General features: G+C 47.1%; 1 protein-coding gene across 4 annotated transcripts in view; it reads right to left on the bottom strand.

The window, feature by feature from the left end:
* Positions 1-3343: 3343 nt before the first annotated feature.
* The window catches only part of LOC139237969 (zinc finger protein 551-like), a 28776-nt gene continuing 9055 nt past the window's right edge, over positions 3344-23064 (bottom strand). For 2 of the 4 annotated variants that reach the window (XM_070867330.1, XM_070867320.1), the window contains exon 3: positions 3344-5842. In XM_070867330.1, coding sequence (XP_070723431.1) covers positions 4348-5391 — 1044 coding nt within the window. In that variant the 5' untranslated portion in view covers positions 5392-5842 and the 3' untranslated portion in view covers positions 3344-4347. Of the gene's footprint in view, positions 5843-7695; positions 8142-20213; positions 22400-23064 lie in introns of those variants that run through there. The other 2 variants (XR_011588553.1, XM_070867338.1) reach the window with 2 other exon arrangements.

Genomic DNA, 23064 nt, shown 5'->3' with positions numbered 1-23064 from the left:
AACAATGGGACCTTGGAGTGCATGTCCACAGATCCCTGAAGGTAGCAGGACAGGTAGATAAGATGGTTAAGAGGGCATACGGAATACTTGCCTTTATTAGTCGAGGCATAGAATACAAGAGCAGGGAGCTTATGTTTGAACTGTATAAAACACTAGTTAGGCCACAGCTACAGTCCTGCATGCAGTTCTGGTCACTACATTACAGGAAAGATGTGATTGCATTAGGGATGGTACAGAGGCGATTTATGAGGATGTTGCCTGGACTGGAGAATTTTAACTATGAGGAAAGTTTTCTTTGGAACAGAGGATGCTGAGGGGAGACCTTATTGAGGTGCATAAAATTATGAGGGGCCTGGATAGAATGGATAGAAAGGACATGTTTTCCTTTGCAAGAGGTCAACAACCAGGGGGATTAGATTTAAAGTAATTGGTAGGAGGTTTAGAGGGGATTGGAGGGGAAATTTATGGGGTCTGGAACTCACTGCCTGAAAGGGTGGTAGAGGCACAAACCCTCACCACACTTAAAAAGTACTTGAATGTGCACTTGAAGTGCCGTAACCTACAAGGCTACAATAAAGGTGCAGCAGTTATAATGGGTGACTTTAATATGCACATAGATTGGGCTAACCAAACTGGAAGCAATACGGTGGAGGAGGATTTCCTGGAGTGCATAAGGGATGGTTTTTTCGACCAATATGTCGAGGAACCAACTAGGGGGGAGGCCATCTTAGACTGGGTGTTATGTAATGAGAGAGGATTAATTAGCAATCTCGTTGTGCGAGGCCCCTTGGGGAAGAGTGACCATAATATGGTGGAATTCTGCATTGGGATGGAGAATGAAACAGTTAATTCAGAGACCATGGTCCAGAACTTAAAGAAGGCTAACTTTGAAGGTATGAGGCGTGAATTAGCTGGGATGGATTGGCGAATGATACTGAAGGGGTTGACTGTGGATGGGCAATGGCAGACATTTAGAGACCGCATGGATGAACTACAACAATTGTACATTCCTGTCTGGCATAAAAATAAAAAAGGGAAGGTGGCTCAACCGTGGCTATCAAGGGAAATCAGGGATAGTATTAAAGCCAAGGAAGTGGCATACAAATTGGCCAGAAATAGCAGCGAACCTGGGGACTGGGAGAAATTTAGAACTCAGCAGAGGAGGACAAAGGGTTTGATTAGGGCAGGGAAAATGGAGTATGAGAAGAAGCTTGCAGGGAACATTAAGACGGATTGCAAAAGTTTCTATAGATATGTAAAGAGAAAAAGGTTAGTAAAGACAAACGTAGGTCCCCTGCAGTCAGAATCAGGGGAAGTCATAACGGGGAACAAAGAAATGGCGGACCAATTGAACAAGTACTTTGGTTCGGTATTCACGAAGGAGGACACGAACAACCTTCCGGTTATAAAAGGGGTCGGGGGGTCTAGTAAGGAGGAGGAACTGAGGGAAATCCTTATTAGCCGGGAAATTGTGTTGGGGAAATTGATGGGATTGAAGGCCGATAAATCCCCAGGGCCTGATGGACTGCATCCCAGAGTACTTAAGGAGGTGGCCTTGGAAATAGTGGATGCGTTGACAGTCATTTTCCAACATTCCATTGACTCGGGATCAGTTCCTATAGAGTGGAGGGTAGCCAATGTAACCCCACTTTTTAAAAAAGGAGGGAGAGAGAAAACAGGGAATTATAGACCGGTCAGCCTGACATCGGTAGTGGGTAAAATGATGGAATCAATTATTAAGGATGTCATAGCAGTGCATTTGGAAAGAGGTGACATGATAGGTCCAAGTCAGCATGGATTTGTGAAAGGGAAATCATGCTTGACAAATCTTCTGGAATTTTTTGAGGATGTTTCCAGTAGAGTGGACAAGGGAGAACCAGTTGATGTGGTATATTTGGACTTTCAGAAGGCGTTCGACAAGGTCCCACACAAGAGATTGATGTGCAAAGTTAGAGCACATGGGATTGGGGGTAGTGTACTGACATGGATTGAGAACTGGTTGTCAGACAGGAAGCAAAGAGTAGGAGTAAATGGGTACTTTTCAGAATGGCAGGCAGTGACTAGTGGGGTACCGCAAGGTTCTGTGCTGGGGCCCCAGCTGTTTACATTGTACATTAATGATTTAGATGAGGGGATTAAATGTAGTATCTCCAAATTTGCGGATGACACTAAGTTGGGTGGCAGTGTGAGCTGCGAGGAGGATGCTGTGAGGCTGCAGAGCGACTTGGATAGGTTAGGTGAGTGGGCAAATGCATGGCAGATGAAGTATAATGTGGATAAATGTGAGGTTATCCACTTTGGTGGTAAAAACAGAGAGGCAGACTATTATCTGAATGGTGACAGATTAGGAAAAGGGGAGGTGCAAAGAGACCTGGGTGTCATGGTACATCAGTCATTGAAGGTTGGCATGCAGGTGCAGCAGGCGGTTAAGAAAGCAAATGCCATGTTGGCCTTCATAGCAAGGGGATTTGAGTACAGGGGCAGGGAGGTGTTGCTACAGTTGTACAGGGCATTGGTGAGGCCACACCTGGAGTATTGTGTACAGTTTTGGTCTCCTAACCTGAGGAAGGACATTCTTGCTATTGAGGGAGTGCAGCGAAGGTTCACCAGACTGATTCCCGGGATGGCGGGACTGACCTATCAAGAAAGACTGGATCAACTGGGCTTGTATTCACTGGAGTTCAGAAGAATGAGAGGGGACCTCATAGAAACATTTAAAATTCTGACGGGGTTAGACAGGTTAGATGCAGGAAGAATGTTCCCAATGTTGGGGAAGTCCAGAACCAGGGGTCACAGTCTAAGGATAAGGCGTAAGCCATTTAGGACCGAGATGCGGAGGAACTTTTTCACCCAGAGAGTGGTGAACCTGTGGAATTCTCTACCACAGAAAGTTGTTGAGGCCAATTCACTAAATATATTCAAAAAGGAGTTAGATGAGGTCCTTACTACTAGGGGGATCAAGGGGTATGGCGAGAAAGCAGGAATGGGGTACTGAAGTTGAATGTTCAGCCATGAACTCATTGAATGGCGGTGCAGGCTAGAAGGGCCGAATGGCCTACTCCTGCACCTATTTTTTATGTTTCTATGTAAACCAAGAGCTGGAAAGTGGGATTTAGCTGGACAGCTCTTTGTCAGTAGCCACGGACACGATGGGCCGAAATGGTCTCCTTCCGTGCTGTAAATTTATATGATTATATGATACCGATACCTTCCCTGGATTCCAAAGCTAGGAGAGGCACTCTGGAAAGTTTGGGGAACTGGGAATAGAAAGTATGAGAACTGAAACATCAATTCATTTCTTCTTATCTTGGAAGAAACAAGTACTCGACACACTGTGTGTTTGAAACAAAGCTGATTTATTTGACATTGATCCAGAATATTAATCTCCATCCCGTTATAGGGATCATGAACATCAAGAGAAACAATGTCTGACTGTCTGAATGGTCACGGTTCAGTCCTAGATGTGATTATCAACAACAACTTGTATTTATATAGCGTCTTTAATGTAGTGAAACATCCCAAGGGGCTTCACAGGACAATTCTGCGATAAAAATTTGACTCCGAGCTAAGTAGAAATTAGTGCAAGTGACCAAAAGCTTTGTCAAAGAGGTATGTTTTGAGGAGTAGAGGTAGAGAGCCAGAGAGGTTTAGGCAGGGAATTCCTGAACTTGGGGCCCAGGCAACCAAAGGCATAGCCACCAATTGTTCAGCGATTACAATCAGGGCTGCTCAGGAGGGAAGAATTAGAGGAGCGCAGACTTCTTGGGGGTTCTGGGGCTGGAGATTACAGAGATAGTGAGGGGCGAGGCTATCGAGGAATTTGTAAACAAGGATGAGAATTTTGAAATCGAGGCATTGCTTAACCGGAAGCCAATGTAGGTCAGTGAGCAAAGGGGTGATGGATGAGCGGGACTTAGTGCGAATTAGGACACGGGCAGCCGAGTTTTGGGTCACTTCTAGTTTACGTAGGGCAGAATATGGGAGGCCAGCCAGGAGTGCGTTGGAATAGTCAAGTCTAGAGGTAACAACAGCATGGATGAGGGCTTCAGCAGCGGATGAGCTGAAGCAAGGGCGGAGACCGGCGATGTTACATTAAATATGCAGTCTTAGTTATGCTGCGGTTATGTGGTCAAAAGGTCATTTCAAGGTCATATACGACACCAAGATTGTGAACAATCTGGTTCAGCCTCAGAGAGGTGTTGGGGAGAGGGATGGAGTCAGTGACTGGGAAACGGAGTTTGTGGCGGGGACTGAAAAGAATGGCTTCGGTCTTCCCAATATTCAGTTGGAGAAAATTTCTGCTGATCCAGAACTTAATGTCGGACAAGCTGTCTGACAATATAGAAATCATGGAAGGGTCGAGAGAAGTAGTAGTGAGGTAGAGCTGGGTATCATCAGCATACATGTGTTATCAGCAGCAATAACAGCAGAATCCACCTTCGGCCATAACGTGTGAACTCGCTGGTGTTTCAGCAAGCCAGATGAATGAGCAAATCCCTTCCCACACTCGGTGCAGGTGAATGGCCTCTCCCCAGTGTGAACTCCCTGGTGTTTCAGCAGGTTGAATGAAATAGTGAATCCCTTCCCACACATGGAGCAGATGAACGGCCTCTCCCCAGTGTGAACTTGCCGGTGTCTCAGCAGGTTGGATGATGCAGCAAATCCCTTCTGACACACTGAGCAGGAGAACGGTTTCTTCCCAGTGTGAGTGCGTTGGTGTATCAGGAGATCATCATTTCTTGTAAAGATTTTCTCACAATCAGAACATTTAAAAGGTCTCTTATCAGAGTGAACTTGCTGGTGTGTCAGCAGAGTTGATGACTGAGTGAATCTTTTCCCACACGTGGAGCAGGCGAATGGTCTCTCCCCGGTGTGAACAGGCTGATGTCTCAAAAGGTGGGATGACTGAATGAATCCCTTCCCACACACGGAGCAGTAGTACGGTGAATCATCAGTATGAATACCCTTGTGTGTGAAAAGGTGGGCTAAACAAGTGAAACCCTTCCCACACACGGAGCAGTTGAACGGTCTCTCCTTGGTGTGAACTCGCTGGTGTTCAGCGAGTTGCAATGACTGGGTAAATTTTTCCCCACAGTGAGAGCAACTGAATGGACTCTCATGAGCATGAAGGAGCTGGTATTCAGCCAGACAGAATGACTGCCAGAACCTCTTCCCGCAACAGAATGGTCTCTCGTTGGTGTGAACTCGCTGGCGTTTAATCAGTTCCTCAGAGGTTGTAAAGCTGTTCCCACAGTCAGTACATTTAAAAGGTCTCTTGTCGGTGTGATCAGGTTGATGTGCAGTGAATCGAGATGAACAAGTGAATCCCTTCCTATACATGGAGCAGGTAAACGGTCTCTTCCTATTGTGAGCGAGCTGGCGTGTTAGCATGCTAGATAATTGAATAAATTCCTTCCAACAGAAGGAGCAAGTGAACAGCCTCTCCCCAGTTTCCAGCAGGGATGGTTAATTGAATCCCTTCCCATAGTCCCCACATTTCTCCATGGTGCGGGTGACCTCGTGTCTCTCCAGGTTGGATGATCAGTTGAAGCCTCGTCCACACACAGAACACGTGTACGGTTTCTCCCCGCTGCAAATGGTGCGATGTTTTTTCAGACTTTCACAGTCACTGCACTGGAACACTCTCACTCGGGTGTGTGTGTCTTGGTGCTTTTCCAGTCATACTGATGTTTGAAATCTTTTTCAACAGACAGAAAATAAAATATTTCTCCTTCCACAGTCAAAGGGTGATGATATTTAGGTCCTGATGAATCGAGTGATTATCAGATCTTGATGTGATGTTTGGTTTGAGTTTTTCATTTACATACTTTCCCCTTATAACCTGTGAAAATAATTTACATAAGTCATCACTAATTCAGAACATATAATTCTAGTTTCTATAAGAACATTAGAATTAGGAGCATGCCATACTGCCCTTCAAGCCTGTTCCACCATTCAATAAGATAATGGCTGATCTTCCAACCTCAACTCCACTTTCTATGGAACATTCTTTCCTCTCTTGTTCCCCCAAAGCTGTAAATCCCCATCCTCCGCCCTGTGCTGAAATCCAAACCCATCGTATTATCTCCATCATTTTCTCCTCCACTCCCAGTGTTCTCCGCCCACCTCTCTCTACATTGGCTGGGTTCAATTCTACAGCCCTTGTGTGCAGAGTGAGAATAAAGTCAATGAGCCAATGATTTTCTCTCCTGGTCACTGGGCCTTTATTGATGGATGAGTAGAGTGACACTCAGTTGCCCCAGGGTCACCAAGGACGAATCTGCACAACAAGGCTCCCTATCAAGGCCACTAATATGGGCAGAAACCTGTGGTCCAATCAAACGGACAGAGATCCTGAAGCCCTGCAACACTTTGTTCCTGCCCAAAGTGCTGTGCATGCGCCGGGAACCCTGCCCTGTCCAAGATGGCGGCCAGTGACTTCACTCACCCTGGCAGTCACTGACTTGGCCTGCAACCGGAGGGAGGGAGGGGGGGGGGGGGGAGGCGCAAATATGGGGCCAGTGGATCTTATTCAGGACCTCAGACCAACAACAGGTGTTTATAAAGCTCTTAAACCCACACACAGGTACAACCGTCCGCTGCGCCCACAATCTCTTCCCGCCTCCCGATAAACTGACTGGCCTGTAGTTGCCCAGTTTATCCATCTCCCGTTTTTTAATACTTGCAATCCTGCAGTACTCTGGCACCACCCCCTAAGGAGGATTGAAAGATTGTGGCCAAAGCCTCTGCAATTTCAACCCTTCCCTCAGTAACCTAAGATGCATCCCATCCGTCTGGCTGTCTTTTCTAATTTGAGACCTGCCAACCTTTTAAGTGCCTCCTCTTTATCTCTTTTTATTTGAAGCAATATCGATACTATCTCCTCCTTTACTGCTACATTATCAGCATCTTCTCTAATGAAGACATTATCATTTAGAACCTCAACCATGCCCTTGGCCTCCACAAGCATATCTCCTTTTTGGTCCTTAACCATCCCTTAATTAAGGGGAAAGATCAGACAGCGGTTCATAACCAAATACTGCAGCCCGATAAGTCAATCAGCTATATATGGAGAATGTTAAACTAGGGGTTATTAATACCAGCAAAAACAATCCCCAACTGTAAGAATGAACATGGTTCAGTCCTGGTTGTGATTAACAGCAGAATCTAACCTCTACAGTCACTTGTGAACTCGCTGATGTTTGGTTTAAGTTTGCGGTCTGTAAATGCTGCCCCTCTCACAGCCTGTAACAGGAGTTTACAAAAGCCATCACTGAGAGTCCAGGATAGAAATTCACAACATTCTCTCCTCCTGGTTCCTGCCCAAGGGGGCCGCGTATGCGCCCTGCTGCACCCGGAGCCTCTCAAGATGGCGGCCGTTGACCCGGGCCTGTATCCGGTAGAAAGCCCCGCAGCTGCCGCCCCGTTCGGGGTAAGTGCCGGACCCACACCGGGTGTGTGTAAAGCGGATAATGCGGAGTGTTTTCTCTCGGGCCTGGGCCGCACTCGGTGTTTTTGCCCCCATAACTTCTCGAACCTGATATGTCCTTACTACACAGTATAAATGCACACGAGGCCCATGCTTGAGAGAAGGTCAGTCTGTGACCATTCCTTTATTCCTTAGCACTCAAGTGATGAAGGTGGGTGGAGCTTCTCCTTTTATACCTGAAGGTCCAGGTTAGGAGTGTCTCCCACCTAGTGGTCAGTGTTCTCACAGTGTACAACTTAGGTAGTTTATACATGGGTTACAATGCTGGTTGAATACATGACATCACCTCCCCCCCCAAAGTCTTATTGGGATCACAGGTTGAGTCTCTCTGGTGGTTTACGCTCCCTTGTAGAGCGCCTGAGTCGGGGCTCCGGTTGGTGGGCGCTGGCTTGAGTCTCTGCTGTTTGCAGTGCCTCAGGCCTGTCCGGACTGCCCACAGTGACTGGGCTCTCCTCCCTTTGGTTCCGGTGTTCAGTCACCTGTGGTGGAGTGAACTCTATATCGTGTTCTTCCTCTGCTTCTTCTATGGGGTTGCTGAACCTCCTTTTTGTTTGATCCACATGTTTGCGGCAGATTTGTCCATTGGTAAGTTTAACTACCAGAATCCTATTTCCCTCTTTGGCAACCACAGTGCCTGCGAGCCATTTGGACCCTGCAGCGTAGTTGAGGACAAAAACAGGATAATTTACATCAATACATCGCGCCCTCGCATTCCTGTCATGGTAGTGATATTGTGACTGGCGCCTGCTCTCGACAATTTCTTTCATGGTGGGGTGTATAAGGGATAATTGGGTTTTGAGCGTCCTTTTCATTAGTAGCTCTGCGGGTGGAACCCCTGTGAGCGAGTGTGGTCGGGATCTATAGGCCAACAGGAGGCGTGATGAGCGGGTTTGTAGGGAACCCCCTTGGAATCTGAGCATCCCCTGTTTGATTATCTGCACTGCTCGTTCTGCCTGGCCGTTTGAGGCCGGCTTGAACGGTGCCGTTCCAGCATGGTTAATTCCATTGCCTGCCATGAAGTCCTGGAATTCAGTGCTTGTGAAGCACGGGCCATTGTCGCTGACCAAGATGTCCGGTAGACCGTGGGCGGTGAACATTGCCCGTAGACTTTCTACCGTGGCAGAGGATGTGCTTGAATTTAAAATGTCACACTCGATCCATTTGGAGTAGGCGTCTACTACAACCAAAAACATTTTCCCCATGAAAGGACCTGCGTAGTCCACATGGATGCGTGACCAAGGCTTGGCGGGCCATGGCCAGGGGCTAAGGGGGGCTTCCCTAGGCGCATGGCCCAGCTGGGCACACGTGTTGCACCTGCAAACACAAAGTTCCAGATCTGCGTCTATCCCTGGCCACCAAACGTGTGACCTGGCAATTGCCTTCATCGTGACAATGCCCGGGTGCCCATTGTGGAGTTCTCTGATGAACACCTCTCTGCCCATCTGAGGCATGACTACGCGGTTTCCCCACAGTAGGCAATCGGCCTGAATCGAGAGTTCATTCTTGCGCCTGTGAAATGGTTTAAATTGCTCAGGGCATGCCCTGTACGTGGCTGCCCAGTCCCCATTCAGGACACATTTCTTGACTAGAGACAATAGTGGGTCTCTATTTGTCCAGACTTTAATCTGATGGGCTGTCACGGGTGAGCCTTCGCTTCCGAAAGCTTCAACAGCCATGACCATCTCAGCACCATGCTCGGTAGCCCCCTCAGTGGTGGCTAGTGGGAGCCTGCTGAGTGCATCGGCGCAATTTTCGGTGCCCGGTCTGTGCCGAATTGTGTAGTCATAGGCAGCTAACGTGAGTGCCCACCTCTGTATGCGGGCCGATGCGTTTGCATTTATGGCCTTGTTGTCGGCCAAAAGGGACGTTAAGGGTTTGTGATCTGTCTCCAGCTCAAATTTCCTGCCAAACAGGTACTGGTGCATTTTCTTTACCGCATATACACATGCGAGCGCCTCCTTTGCTACCATCCCGTAGCCCCTTTCTGCCTGGGACAGACTCCTGGAGGCATAAGCTACCGGCTGTAACTGACCCTTGGCATTGACATGCTGCAACACACACCCGACACCATAGGACGATGCATCGCACGTTAACACAAGTTTCTTACATGGGTCATATAGCGTTAACAGATTGTTGGAACATAACAAATTGCGTGCTCTATTAAAAGCCCTTTCCTGGCTGTCACCCCAGACCCATTTGCGACCTTTGCGTAGGAGCACATGTAGCGGCTCTAGCAGCGTGCTCAATTTGGGAAGGAAATTACCAAAATAGTTCAGGAGCCCCAGGAACGAACGCAGCTCCGTTGTGTTACGGGGTCTGGGTGCTCTCTGGATCGCTTCCGTCTTGGATGCAGTAGGGCTGATCCCGTCTGCTGCTACCCTCATCCCCAGGAATTCTACCTCTGGAGCTAGGAAGACGCACTTCGCCTTTTTCAGTCGCAGACCTACCCGGTCCAGTCTGCGTAGCACCTCCTCCAGGTTGTGGAGGTGTTCTTCAGTATCGTAACCCGTAATGAGGATGTCGTCCTGAAAAACCACCGTCCCTGGAATCGACTTGAGGAGGCTTTCCATATTTCGTTGGAAGATCGCGGCGGTCGAGCGAATCCCGAACGGACATCTGTTGTACTCAAACAACCCCTTGTGTGTCGTGATGGTGGTCAGCTTCTTCGACTCACTCGCCAGCTCCTGGGTCATGTAAGCTGAGGTCAGGTCCAATTTTGAAAAAAGTTTGCCACCGGATAGCGTCGCAAAGAGGTCCTCCGCTCTCGGTAGCGGGTACTGGTCTTGGAGTGACACCCGATTGATGGTGGCCTTGTAATCGCCACAAATCCTGACCGACCCATCCGCCTTGAGCACCGGCACAATCGGGCTCGCCCAGTCACTGAATTCGACTGGCGAGATGATGCCTTCCCTCAACAGGCGGTCCAATTCGCCTTCTATCTTTTCCCGCATCACGTACGGCACCGCTCTGGCCTTGTGGTGTACTGGTCTGGCATCCGGGTTTATGTGAATCACTACCTTGGCCCCCATGAAAGTGCCAATGCCGGGTTGAAATAATGAGTCAAATTTGTCCAGGACCTGTGAGCATGATACTCGCTCCACAGAGGAAATTGCATTGACATCTCCCCATTTCCAGTTCATGACAGCAAGCCAACTCCTCCCCGTCCCCTGGGACAATCCAGAGTGGCAACCTGTTCTCCGAATCTTTGTGGGTCACGACTACCATGGCGCTGCCTAGCACCGGAATGATCTGCTTTGTGTAAGTCCGTAGCGATAATTTTGGCCTCCTGGCCTTGGATGCCCACAACTTTTCGAACTGTTTGATACCCATCAGGGACTGGCTGGCACCCGTGTCGAACTCCATTGATACTGGAATGCCATTGAGGAGCACTTTCATCATTATCGGTGGCGTCCTAGTGTATGAACTGTATACGTGCTCCACATGAACTCGCTGAACTTTAGCTTCCAGCGATTTCCCCCAGTGTCCATTTCTGCAATTTCTGCAGGTATTTTGCTCATCTCTGCAAACTCCGGCTGAATGTATGCCTCCACGCTTCCAGCATGAGTTGCGGTTTGAAACAAAAGGTCCCTTGCCAGTCGATCGTCCCTGACTGCCCCTGTTATTGTCCTTGAGTGCACCATTAACAGGTGTTGATGGCCCCATTACTGGCCGCATTGTCCCTTGCAATGGCGTGAATCGCTGTTCAGCTTGCCATTGTCTCTGTCGAACTCCCCCTCTGGGTTCGACTACATGTTGGGGCATGCCTGACTGCCCTTGTCTGCCTGGAGAACTGTGTGCTACTTTAACAATGTTGAATCTCTGTCCCAACCATTCCTTAACACAGTACCCCTCGTCCGTTCTGCTAGTGGCCATGCTCGCGTGGTTTAAATCCCAGTTTCTTGTCGCCATTGATACGTCCTTACTACACAGTATAAATGCACACGAGGCCCATGCTTGAGAGAAGGTCAGTCTGTGACCTGTCCTTTATTCCTTAGCACTCAAGTGATGAAGATGGATGGAGCTTCCCCTTTTATACCTGAAGGTCCAGGTTAGGAGTGTCTCCCACCTAGTGGTCAGTGTTCTCACGGTGTACAACTTAGGTCAGTTTATACATGGATTACAATGACAGTTGAATACATGGGTTACAATACTGGTTGAATACATGACAGAACCCACTCACTGGAACTCATCTCCTGCAGCACCGACAAGCGCCGCCGCCCGCGCATGCTCAGCTCGCACTGCGTGAGTAATTGACGGCAGCTGTGGACCAAGAGGAAGAGCGGGGGCGGGTCTGGAGGACCGAGCGGTGCGGTTGGTCCTCCATTCAATCGGAGTGCGCGAGGGGCGGGGTTTTCGGCATCCAGTGGGCAGGGCTGAGCCCGGAACGCCTTCACTGTCTGAGCATGCGCGTGCGGTGGGGACGGCCTTCGGGTCTGGAAGCTGGGAGGAGATTGTGGGCGCTGGGGAGGAATTGCACCCGCGGGTGGGCTGGGAATCTGTAAAAACACCCCGTGTAGGCCTCGGGCCGCGAAATAGAGCTCACAGACCTCGTGTTTGCACCGCGATTACATACCCGGGTGAGCGGGGTCACTGGCCACCATCTTGGACAGGGAGGGATCACGGCGCATGCACTGCCATCCTGGCCAGGAACAGAGTGGGTGGGGCTTCAGGGTCTCTGTTCCCAACCAGGTCGCAGCCCCCGGGAGATGGGGCATCCTGCACAACAGGTTTTTAATCACCTTCACCCACTCCCAGGCCGACGTTTGCGGCCCCGGGGCTGCTCTTCAACTTCTGGTTACACTTTAGTCCCACGTTCCTAATCGTTGGCCGCCTGATGCGAAGCAGGAGTGGGTAAGAACATAAGAAATAGAAACAGAAGTAGGGCATTTGACCCCTCGAGTCTGCTCCGCCATTTAATAAGATCATGGCTGATCTGATCATGGACTCAGCTCCACTTCCTTGCCTGCTCCCCATAACCCTTTACTCTCTTATCGGTCAAAAATCTGCCTATCTCCGCCTTAAATATATTCAATGCCCCAGCCTCCACGGCTCTCTGGGGTAGAAAATTCCATAGATTTATAACCCTTTGAGAGAAGAAATTTCTCCTCATCTCAATTTTAAATGGGAGGCTCTTTATTCTGAGACTATGTCCCCTAGTTTTAGATCCCCTATGAGTGGAAATATCCTCTCTGCATCCACCTTGTAGAGCCCCCTCATTATCTTATAGAAATATAGAAAATAGGTGCAGGAGTAGGCCATTCGAGCCTGCATCGCCATTCAATAAGATCATGGCAGATCATTCCCTCAGTACCCTTTGCTGCTTTCTCTCCATACCCCTTGATCCCCTTAGCCGTAAGGGCCATATCTAACTCCCTCTTGAATATATCCAATGAACTGGCATCAACAACTTGCTGCGGCAGGGAATTCCACAGGTTAACAACTCTTGTGAGTGAAGAACTTTCTCCTCATCTCAGTCCAAAATGGCCTACCCCTTATCCTAAGACTATGTCCCCTGGTTCTGGACTTCCCCAACATCGGGAACATTCTTAACGCATCTAACCTGTCCAGTCCCGTCAGAATCTTCTATGTTTCTATGAGATCCCCTCTCATCCTTCTAAACTCCATTGAATAAAGGCCCAGTTGATCCAGTCTCTCCTCATATGACAGTATATGTTTCAATAAGATCACCTCACATTCTTCTAAACTCCAATGGTATAGGCCCAATCTACTCAACCTATCTTCATAAGTCAACCCTCTCATCTCCAAAATCAACCTAGTGAACCTTCTCTGAACAGCCTCAAATGCAAGTATATCCTTCCTTATATATGGTGACCAAAACTGTACGCAGTACTCCAGGTGTGGCCTCATCAATACCCTGTACAGCTGTAGCAGGACTTATTTGATTTTATACTCTATCCCCCTTGCAATAAAGACCAACATTCCATTTGCCTTCCTGACTACTTGCTGTACCTGCACACTAACTTCGTAGTCGTAGAATCTTCTCCTGGACTTGCTCCTGGGCCTGGCTAAAACAGAAATTTATAGGCCCAGGATGGGTGGGGTCATTCTGGCTGCCTGCCTCTCTTCCATGTTCAACAAAGGAAGGAGAGAAACGGGGAACTATGGGCCAGTTAGCCTGACATCAGTTGTTGGTAAAATGTTGGAATTCATTACTAAAGAAATGGTAACTGGGCATTTAGAAAATCATGGTATGCTTTGGCAGAGTCAACATGGTTTTATGTTGGGGAATCGTGTTTAACAAATTTATTAGAGTTTTTTGAGGGTATAATTAGCAGGGTGGATAAAGGGGAATCTGGATTTCCAAAAAGCATTTGATATGTTGCCACATAAATGGTTTCTTAGTAGAAAGAGCTCACGGAATTGAGAATAATATATTAGCATGGATAGAGGATTAGTTAATGGATGGAAAACAGGGAGTAGAGATAAATGTATCAATTTCCGGTTGGCAGGCTATAACTAGTGGGATGCTAGTGCTTTGGCCTCAGCTGCTTACAATCTATATTAATGATAAAGGGACCAAGTATAATGTGTCCAAGATTTCTGCCGATAAAAAGCTAGGTGGGAAAGTATGCCGTGCGGAGGGCGCAAAGAGTCTGCAAAGGGATATAGTATGTAAGGTCGCAAATGGAGTATAATGTGGGGAAATGGGAGATTATTCACTTTGGTAAGAAGAATAGAAAACAATACCTTTTAAATAGTAAAAGAATAATAAATGTTGGTGTTCAAAGAGATTCCTCATACAGGAAACACAGAGAGCTGGCATGCAGGTACAGCAAGCAATTTGGAAGGCATGTTGGCCTTTACTGCAAGGTGGTTGGAGTACAAGAGTAAGGAAGTCTTGCTACAATTGTAAAAGGCCTTGGGTAGACAACACCTGCAGTACTGTGCAGTTTTGATCTCCTTATATGGGGAAGGATATATTTGCCTTGGAGGAAATGCAACAAAGGTTCACAAGTTTGATTCCTGGGATGGGGGAGATTGTCCTATGAGGAAAGATTGAGTAGACTAGGCCTATAATCTCTGGAATTTAGAAGAATGAGAGGTGATCTCGTTGAAACATATAAGATCCTGAGGAGGATTGACAGGGTAGATGCTGAGAGGTTGTTTCCCCTGGCTGGAGAGTCTAGAATGAGAGGGTATAGTCTCAGGATAAGGGGTCGGCTGTATAAGACTGAGAAGAGAAGAAATTTCTCCACGCAGAGGGTTGTGAATCTTTGAAATTCTCTACCCCAAAGGACTCTGGATACTGAGGAGTTGGGTATATTCAAGGCTGAGATGGATAGATCGAGGGGAATCAAGGGTTATGGAGATAGGGTGGGAAAGTGGTGTTGAGGTTGAAGATCAGCCATGATCTTATTGAATGGCCTTATTAAATGGCTGAGCAGGCTCAAGTGGCTGTATGGCCTATTCCTGCTCCTATTTCTTATGTTCTTATATAAACTGGAGGGTAGCTAATGTAACCCCACTTTTTAAAAAAGGAGGGAGACAGGAAACAGAGAATTATTGACCGGTTAGCCTGACATCGGTAGTGAGGAAAATGTTGGAATCAATTAAAGATGAAATAGCAGCACATTTGGAAAGCAGTGACAGGATCGGTCCAAGTCAGCATGGATTTATGAAAGGGAAATCATGCTTGACAAATCTTCTAGAATTTTTTGAGGATGTAATTAATAGAGTGGACAGGGGAGAACCAGTGGATGTGGTGTATTTGGACTTTCAAAAGGCTTTAGACAAGGTCCCACACAAGAGATTAATGTGTAAAATTAAAGCACATGGTATTGGGAGTAATGTATTGACATGGATAGAGAACTGGTTGGTAGACAGGAAGAAAAGAGTAGGAATAAACGGGTCCTTTTCAGAATGGCAGGCAGTGACTAGTAGGGTACCGCCGGGGACAGTGCTGGGACCCCAGCTATTTATAATATACATTAATGATTTAGACAAAGGAATTGAATGTAACATCTTCAAGTTTGCAGATGACACTAAGCTGGGTGGCAGTGTGAGCTGTGAGGAGGATGCTAAGAGGCTGCAGGGTGACTTGGACAGGTTAGGTGAGTGGGCAAATGAATGGCAGATGCAGTATAATGTAGATAAATGTGAGGTTATCCACTTTGGTGGCAAAAACAGGAAGGCAGAATATTATCTGAATGGTGACAGATTAGGAAAAGGGGAGGTGCAACGAGACCTGGGTGTCATGGTACATCAGTCATTGAAAGTAGGCATGCAGGTACAGCAGCCAGTTAAGAAAGCAAATGGCATGTTGGCCTTTGTAGCAAGAGGATTCGAGTATAGGAACAGGGAGCTCTTGCTGCAGTTGTATAGGGCCTTGGTGAGACCACACCTTGAGTATTGTGTGCAGTTTTGGTCTCCTAATCTGAGGAAGGACATTCTTGCTATGGAGGGAGTGCAGCGAAGGTTAACCAGACGGATTCCCGGGGTGGCAGAACTGACATATGAAGAAAGACTGGATCGACTAGGCTTATATTCACTGGAATTTAGAAGAATGAGAGGGGATCTCATAGAAAAATATAAAATTCTGACGGGATTGGACAGGTTAGATGCAGGAAGAATGTTCCTGATTTTGGGGAAGTCCAGACCAGGGGTCACAGTCTAAAGATAAGGGGTAAGCCATTTTGGACCGAGATGAGGAGAAACTTCTTCACTCAGAGAATTGTGAACCTGTGGAATTCTCTACCACAGAAAGTTGTTGAGGCCAGTTCGTTAGATATATTCAAAAGGGAGTTAGATGTGGCCCTTGTGGCTAAAGGGATCAAGGGGTATGGAGAGAAAGCAGGAAAGGGGTACTGAGGTGAATGATCAGCCATGATCATATTGAATGGTGGTGCAGGCTAGAAGGGCTGAATGGCCTACTCCTGCACCTATTTCCTATGTTTCTTTGTTTGTAGAATAGTCTGTTCTGAATTTCTATCATGTACTTACCGTGATGACTTTTGAAAAGTCCTTTCCAGGGTATTAGAAAGGGAAACTATGTAAATTTAAAACTCAAACCATCACATCAAGAATTGACTCACTCGGTTCATCAGAACCTGAAAATCATCAGCCTTTGAATGTGGAAGGAGGAATGCTTGCCTGTTGAAAAAGATTTCAAACATCAGTGGCTGGAGAAGCACCGAGCACAAACACCCGAGTGAGCCTTCAAGTGCACTGACTGGAAGATGCTTTAACCAGTTACATAAGAACATAAGAATGTAAGAGATAGGAACAGGAATAGGCCAGTTGGCCCCTCGAGCCTGCTCCGTCATTCAATAAGATCATGGCTGATCTGATCATGGACTCAGCTCCATTTCCCTGCCCTCTCCCCATAACCCTTTATTCCCTTATCGCTCAAAAATCTGTCTATCTCCGCCTTAAATATATTGAATGACCCAGCCTCCACAGCTCTCTGGGGCAGAGAATTCCATAGATTTACAACCCTCAGAGAAGAAATTTCTCCTAATCTCAGTTTTAAATGTGCGGCCCTTTATTCTAAGACTATGTCCCCTCGTATTAATTTCTCCTATGAATGTAAATATCCTCTGCATCCACGTTGTTGAGACCCCTCATTATCTTGTATGTTTCAATAAGACCACCTCTCATTCTTCTGAACTCCAATGTGTATAGGCCCAACCTACTCAACCTATCTTCATAAGTCAACCCCCTCATCTCCGGAATCAACATAGTGAATCTTCTCTGAACAGCCTCCAATGCAAGTATATCCTTCCTTAAATACAGAGACCAAAACTGTACGCAGTACTCCAGGTGTGGCCTCACCAATACCCTGTACAGTTGTAGCAGTACTCCTCTGCTTTTATACTCTATCCCCCTTGCAATAAAGGCCAACATTCCATTTGCCTTCGTGATTACTTGCTGTACCTGCATACTAACTTTTTGTGTTTCATGCACAAGGACCCCCAGGTCCCTCTGTACTGCAGCACTTTGCAATTCTTCTCCATTTAAATTATAATTTGCTTTTCTATTTTTTCTGCTGAAGTGGATAACCTCACATTTTCAAACATTATACTCCATCTGCCAACTTTTTGTCCACTCACTTAGCCTGTCTATATCCCTTTGCAGATTTTTTCTGTCCTCCTCACAATTTGCTTTCCCATCTATCTTTGTATCATCAGCAAACTTGGCTACATTACACTCGGTCCCTTCATCCAAGTCATTAATATAGATTGTAAATAGCTGAGGACCCAGCACCAATCTCTGCGGCACCCCACTAGTTACTGTTTGCCAACCGGAAAATGACCCATTTATCCCGACTCTGTTTTCTGTTAGTTAGCCAATCCTCTATCCATGCTAATATATTACCCCCCAACCCCGTGAGCTTTTATCTTGTGCAGTAACCTCTCATGTGGCACCTTATCGAATGCCTTCTGGAAATCCAAATACACCACATCCACTGGTTCCCCTTTATCCATCCTGCGCGTTACATCCTCAAAGAACTCCAGCAAATTTGTCAAACATGATTTCCTTTTCAGAAAACCATGCTTACTCTGCTTGATTGAATCATGCTTTTCCAAATGTCCCGCTACTGCTTCCTTAATAATGGACTCCAGCATTTTCCCAACGACAGATGTTAGGCTAAATGGTCTATGGTTTCCTGCTATTTGTCTGCCTCCTTTTTTAAATTTACACAGCCTGAAAAAACATGGCACTAATCACAGCGGGGAGAAACTGTACAAGTGTTGAGGCTTTGACTGTCGTTCAACCTGGAGGGACACAAGGACACCTGCACCATGGAGAAATGTGGGGACTGTGGGAAGGGATTCAATTAACCGTTCTGACTGGAAACTGGGGAGAGGCTCTTCACCAGCTCCTTCTGCTGGAAGGGATTTACTCAATTGTTTAGGATGCTGACACGCCAACGAGCTCGCAATAGGGAGCGGCCGTTCACCTGCTCAGTGTGTGAGAAGGGATTCACTTGTTCATCCCACCTCACTGCACACCAATTTGATCATACTCATGAGAGACCTTTTAAATGCTTCGACAGTGGGAACAGATTTACAACCTCTGAGGAGCTGATTAAACACCAGCGAGTTCACTGACGAGAGACCGTTCTGTTGCTCTCACTGTGGAGAGAAGTTCACCCAGTCATTGCAACTCACTGAACACCAGTGAGTTCACACCAAGGAGAGACCGTTCAACTGCTCAGTGTGTGGGAAGGGATTCACTCATTCAGTTCACCTTTTGACACACAAACGAGTTCACACAAGGGAGAGGGCATTCCCATCTTCCATGTGTGGGAAGCAATTCACTCGTCCAAGCGACCTTTTGACACAAAAACAACTTCACACCGGGGAGACGCCGGTCATCTGCTCCGTCTGTGGAAAGAGATCATTCACATGTCTGGGAAGAGATTCACTCTCATCTGGCCTCCAGAGACACCAACTCACTCACAGCAGGGAGAAACCGTTCACCTGCTCAGTGTGTGGGAAGTGATTCGCTCAGTCATCATCCCTGCTGAGACACCAGAAAGTTCACTCTGATAAGAGACTGTTTAAATGTTCTGACTGCGAGAAGACCTTTAAAAGAAATAATGATCTTCTGACACACCAGCGAACTCACACTGGACAGAAACCATTCTCCTGCTCCGTGTTTCTGAAGGGATTTGCTGCATCATCCCACCTGCTGAGACAACAGCGAGTTCACACTGGGGAGAGGCTGTTCACCTGCTCCTTGTGTGGGAAGAGATTTCCTCTGTCACACCACCTAATGAGACATCAGCGAGTTCACACGTTACTGCCAAAGTTGGATTCTGCTGTTATTGCTGCTGATAATCACATCCAGGACTGAACCATGTTCATTCTGACCATCGGGCATTGTTTCTTTTGATGTTAATGACCCCTATAACTGGCTGGAGATAAATATTCTGAATCAATGCCAAATAAATCAGCTTTGTTTCAAACACAGTGTGTTGAGTATTTGATGTCTCCAAGATAAAAGGAGACTAATTGATGTCCTGTTACCGACTGCTCCATTTTTGGGCCTTTTCTCCTTTCGACCTCTAGATTATCTTGGTTCTCAGACCTTCGGTTACTCTCATGGACAAGTTCCAGCTCCCCATACCTTCCAGAGTGCCTATCCTAGCCTTGGTATCCAGAGAAGGTATCGGTAACATGCCCGGGGTCACTAAACACAAAACCCAGACTGTTCATCACTTTCAGTGACTGGACTTAGCGTGTGCCCGACAGCATCTCTCTCACCTTTGATGTGTGAATAGAGCATCGCGTCTGCAAACCTGGTTTTAAATTTAAATGCACTCAGGAAATGTATTGAACAAGAGATGAACAAGCAAACAGATCATGGCCGACTCCTACAGCTCTAAATTGTAGGTGATGAGACTCTGTTAAGAGTCGTCCCAGCGTAACCTTTGCCGTTATAAAATTTGAATGTATTTTAATGAGCCTCACGTCCTTGCTCATGTCTGCTGTAATTGTGTAGAAAGGGGATGTGTAAAGATATGGTCTTTGTATGGAAAGACAATTGATATGTCAGGATTTGAAAGATTTTTATAAATGCATCAAGAGGCTCTTAGAGTTTGGATCTTTCTTTATTCTGTCCACTCGAGGAGTTAGATAACTGACTTCCTCTGTAAATATAGAGCTGGAGTACTGGGTTGTGATGCGTTTACTTGTTCATCTTATTGTCTCTAAATACTGAGTCTTGTGGTTTCAGACATCAGATAATCAAGCTCAAACAATGGATTGTCTTTTAGAGACTTTATTAACAGCACTGCAAAAATACAGACAGAGTATAGTTACCCGATCCGGAGAACAGAAATAATACAGTGGATTCAGAGCTCTATTCTCTCGAGGTCTTTCTAACAAGCTGCGACTACATTGCCAATATTTATATTTAACTTGTTTACTACGTTCATGATCTGACCCGTCGCAAACCATAACCATAAGGATATCGGAGCATTGTTCTGACTGTGATCACAAGGGTGCGTCACCATCACACACAGACACCGTTTCCTTGTTTTACTTTTCCTGGGCGTGTTACCAATACCTTCCCTGGATACCAAGGCTACGAGAGGCACTCTGGAAGGTATGGGGAGCTGGGACTTGTCCATGAGAATGTCTGAAGGTCTGGTGTAAGTGATGGTAAAAATGAAAATGTACCTATACCTGCCGTCAGGTTAATAAATCGGTCATTGTCTGACTAATTATGTCCTCCGTTTGGAAAGGAATGAAACACTTGCAAGTGTCCAGCGAAATTTGAGCTATATGTGTTTACACAGTCTTTTTTTTCTGACTGTTACTTTCACTGTTTCCTCCCCAACCACTTCCAATATTTGTGGGCATCGTTTAGTGCAGGAATAACTAAGGCTGGGTCTAAATAAATATAAACAGAGACAGGGTCTAGTGCAGTAATAACTGAGACAGGATCTAGATTAATATAAACAAACAGAGACAGGGTCTAGTGTCTTGACTCTGTTATTTTTACCATCACTTATACCAATCATCACACACTGGAGGTAAAGATCAGGAGCTTGTGTGTGATGGTGAGGTGATCACTGGACAATAAAGTGCAGAGACTGGTGGGTGGTTGCTCGTTATCCTCGGTGTGATTTAATCCGCTTTCCAACTGAATACTGCAGTTTCATTTTTACCTGGGGCACCAAACATACTGCACCCACAGGAACATCACACACTGCCCCCTTCCTGGGGCAACTCAGAGTCAGACACCAAACACACTGCACCCACAGAGACATTGCACAAACTGACTAATATCTGATGAGAGTCCCTGAATTAAGGGGAAAGATCACGGACAGCATTTCTTAAAGGGACACTACAGCCCTGAGAACACAATCAGCAATATATCCAGAATAGCCCAGTTGTAGAGTTTATTAATATCAGCAGAAACAAACCCCAAATGTCAATGTTCATGGGTGTGATTAAGAGCAGTAGCAGCAGCAGAATCCAACCTCCGCAGTCACTTGTGAAGTCGCTGGTGCCTCAGCAGGTTGGATGAACGAGTGAATCCCTTCCCACACTCGGAGCAAGTGAACGGCCTCTCTCCAGTGTGAATTCCCTGGTGTCTCAGCAGATGGGATAACTGACAGAATCCCTCCCCACATTCAGAGCAAGTGAATGACCTCTCTCCAGTGTGAAGTCGCTGGTGTCTCAGCAGGGTGGATGATTGAGTGAATCCCTTCCCACATTCAGTGCAGGGGAATGGTCTCTCCGCAGTGTGAACTCGCTGGTGTCTCAGCAGCTGGGATGACCGAGAGAATCCATTCCCACACTCAGAGCAGGTGAACGGCTTCTCCCCAGTGTGAACTCGCTGGTGTGTCAACAGGTCGGATGACCGAGTGAATCCCTTCCCACATTCAGAGCAGGTGAACGGCCTCTCCCCAGTGTGACCTCGCTGGTGTGCCAGTAGGTCGGATGACTGAGTGAATCCCTTCCCACATTCTGAGCAGGTGAATGGCCTCTCCCCAGTGTGAACTCGCTGGTGTCTCAGCAGATGGGATGACTGAGTGAAACCCTGCCCACACTCAGTGCAGGTGAATGGTCTCTCCCCGGTGTGAACTCTCTGGTGTGTCAGCAGGTTGAATAACTGAGTGAATCCCTTCCCACACACGGAGCAGGTGAACGGCCTCTCCCCAGTGTGAACTCTCTGGTGTGTCAGCAGATTGGATGAACAAGTGAATCTCTTCTCACACACGGAGCAGGTGAACGGCCTCTTCCTAGTATGACTGCACTTGTGCCTTTCCAGTTTGGACGATTGGCTGAAGCTTTGTCTACACACAGAACACATGTACGGTTTCTCCCCACTATGAACGGTGTTTTCTGCTTCCATGTTCAGAGGCCGATGATATTCCGGTCCCGATGAATCGAGTGACTCCGACAGATCTACAAATCCTCCCCTTTTAACACCCTGCAAAATTAATTTTAAAGAGGGTGTGTGTAAGAGAAGCCACAAAAACACAGAAAGGTTGTGAAATTGAGCTTAATGAATCTGGTCATTTGTAGGGCCAGCACTAGATAAAAGTGACCATGAAAGCTTCCGGTTTGTGGTAAAATCCATCTGGTTCACTAATGTCCTTCAGGGAAGCGAACCCACCCCCCTTGACAGTCCCACATCGGTAATTGTTGGTCCTACTGGGCTCAGAAGTACTAGGGGTTAAACCCAGCAGCTTCTCCTCCATCTCCACTCCAGCTCAAACTGATGCAACAAATAGACCTACACAGGCCAGGGACTGACTTCTGCATCCAGTGCCCACCCCGATACAGAGCGGCCTGGAATTGCTGGGCCTTCTGTATAAATGCAAGCTGTTGTTTTCCTTGTGTGGGGGTTGGCGCTGCCCCCTGGGTTTCCTGGTGCTGGGGCCCTGGTCACAAGTCTGCCGGGCCTGACTCAGGGCCTGAGACCCGCGCTCACTCCTCTCAGTCTCCTGGTGCCGCACCGTGCATGTTTCGTGCAGAAAGGCGCTCTATGAGGATCAGCCCTTCCCGTGCCTGCGCGTTGCGCCCCTGCTGATGGAGATAGGCCGTATTCCACCACACGGAGCATTCTGGGCAAGGCCACCCACCATTATCGGG

The sequence above is a fragment of the Pristiophorus japonicus genome, chromosome 2, assembly GCF_044704955.1.
Source record: "Pristiophorus japonicus isolate sPriJap1 chromosome 2, sPriJap1.hap1, whole genome shotgun sequence".
NCBI lineage: Eukaryota > Metazoa > Chordata > Chondrichthyes > Pristiophoridae > Pristiophorus > Pristiophorus japonicus.
This window is presented reverse-complemented; position numbering and strand designations above follow the sequence as displayed.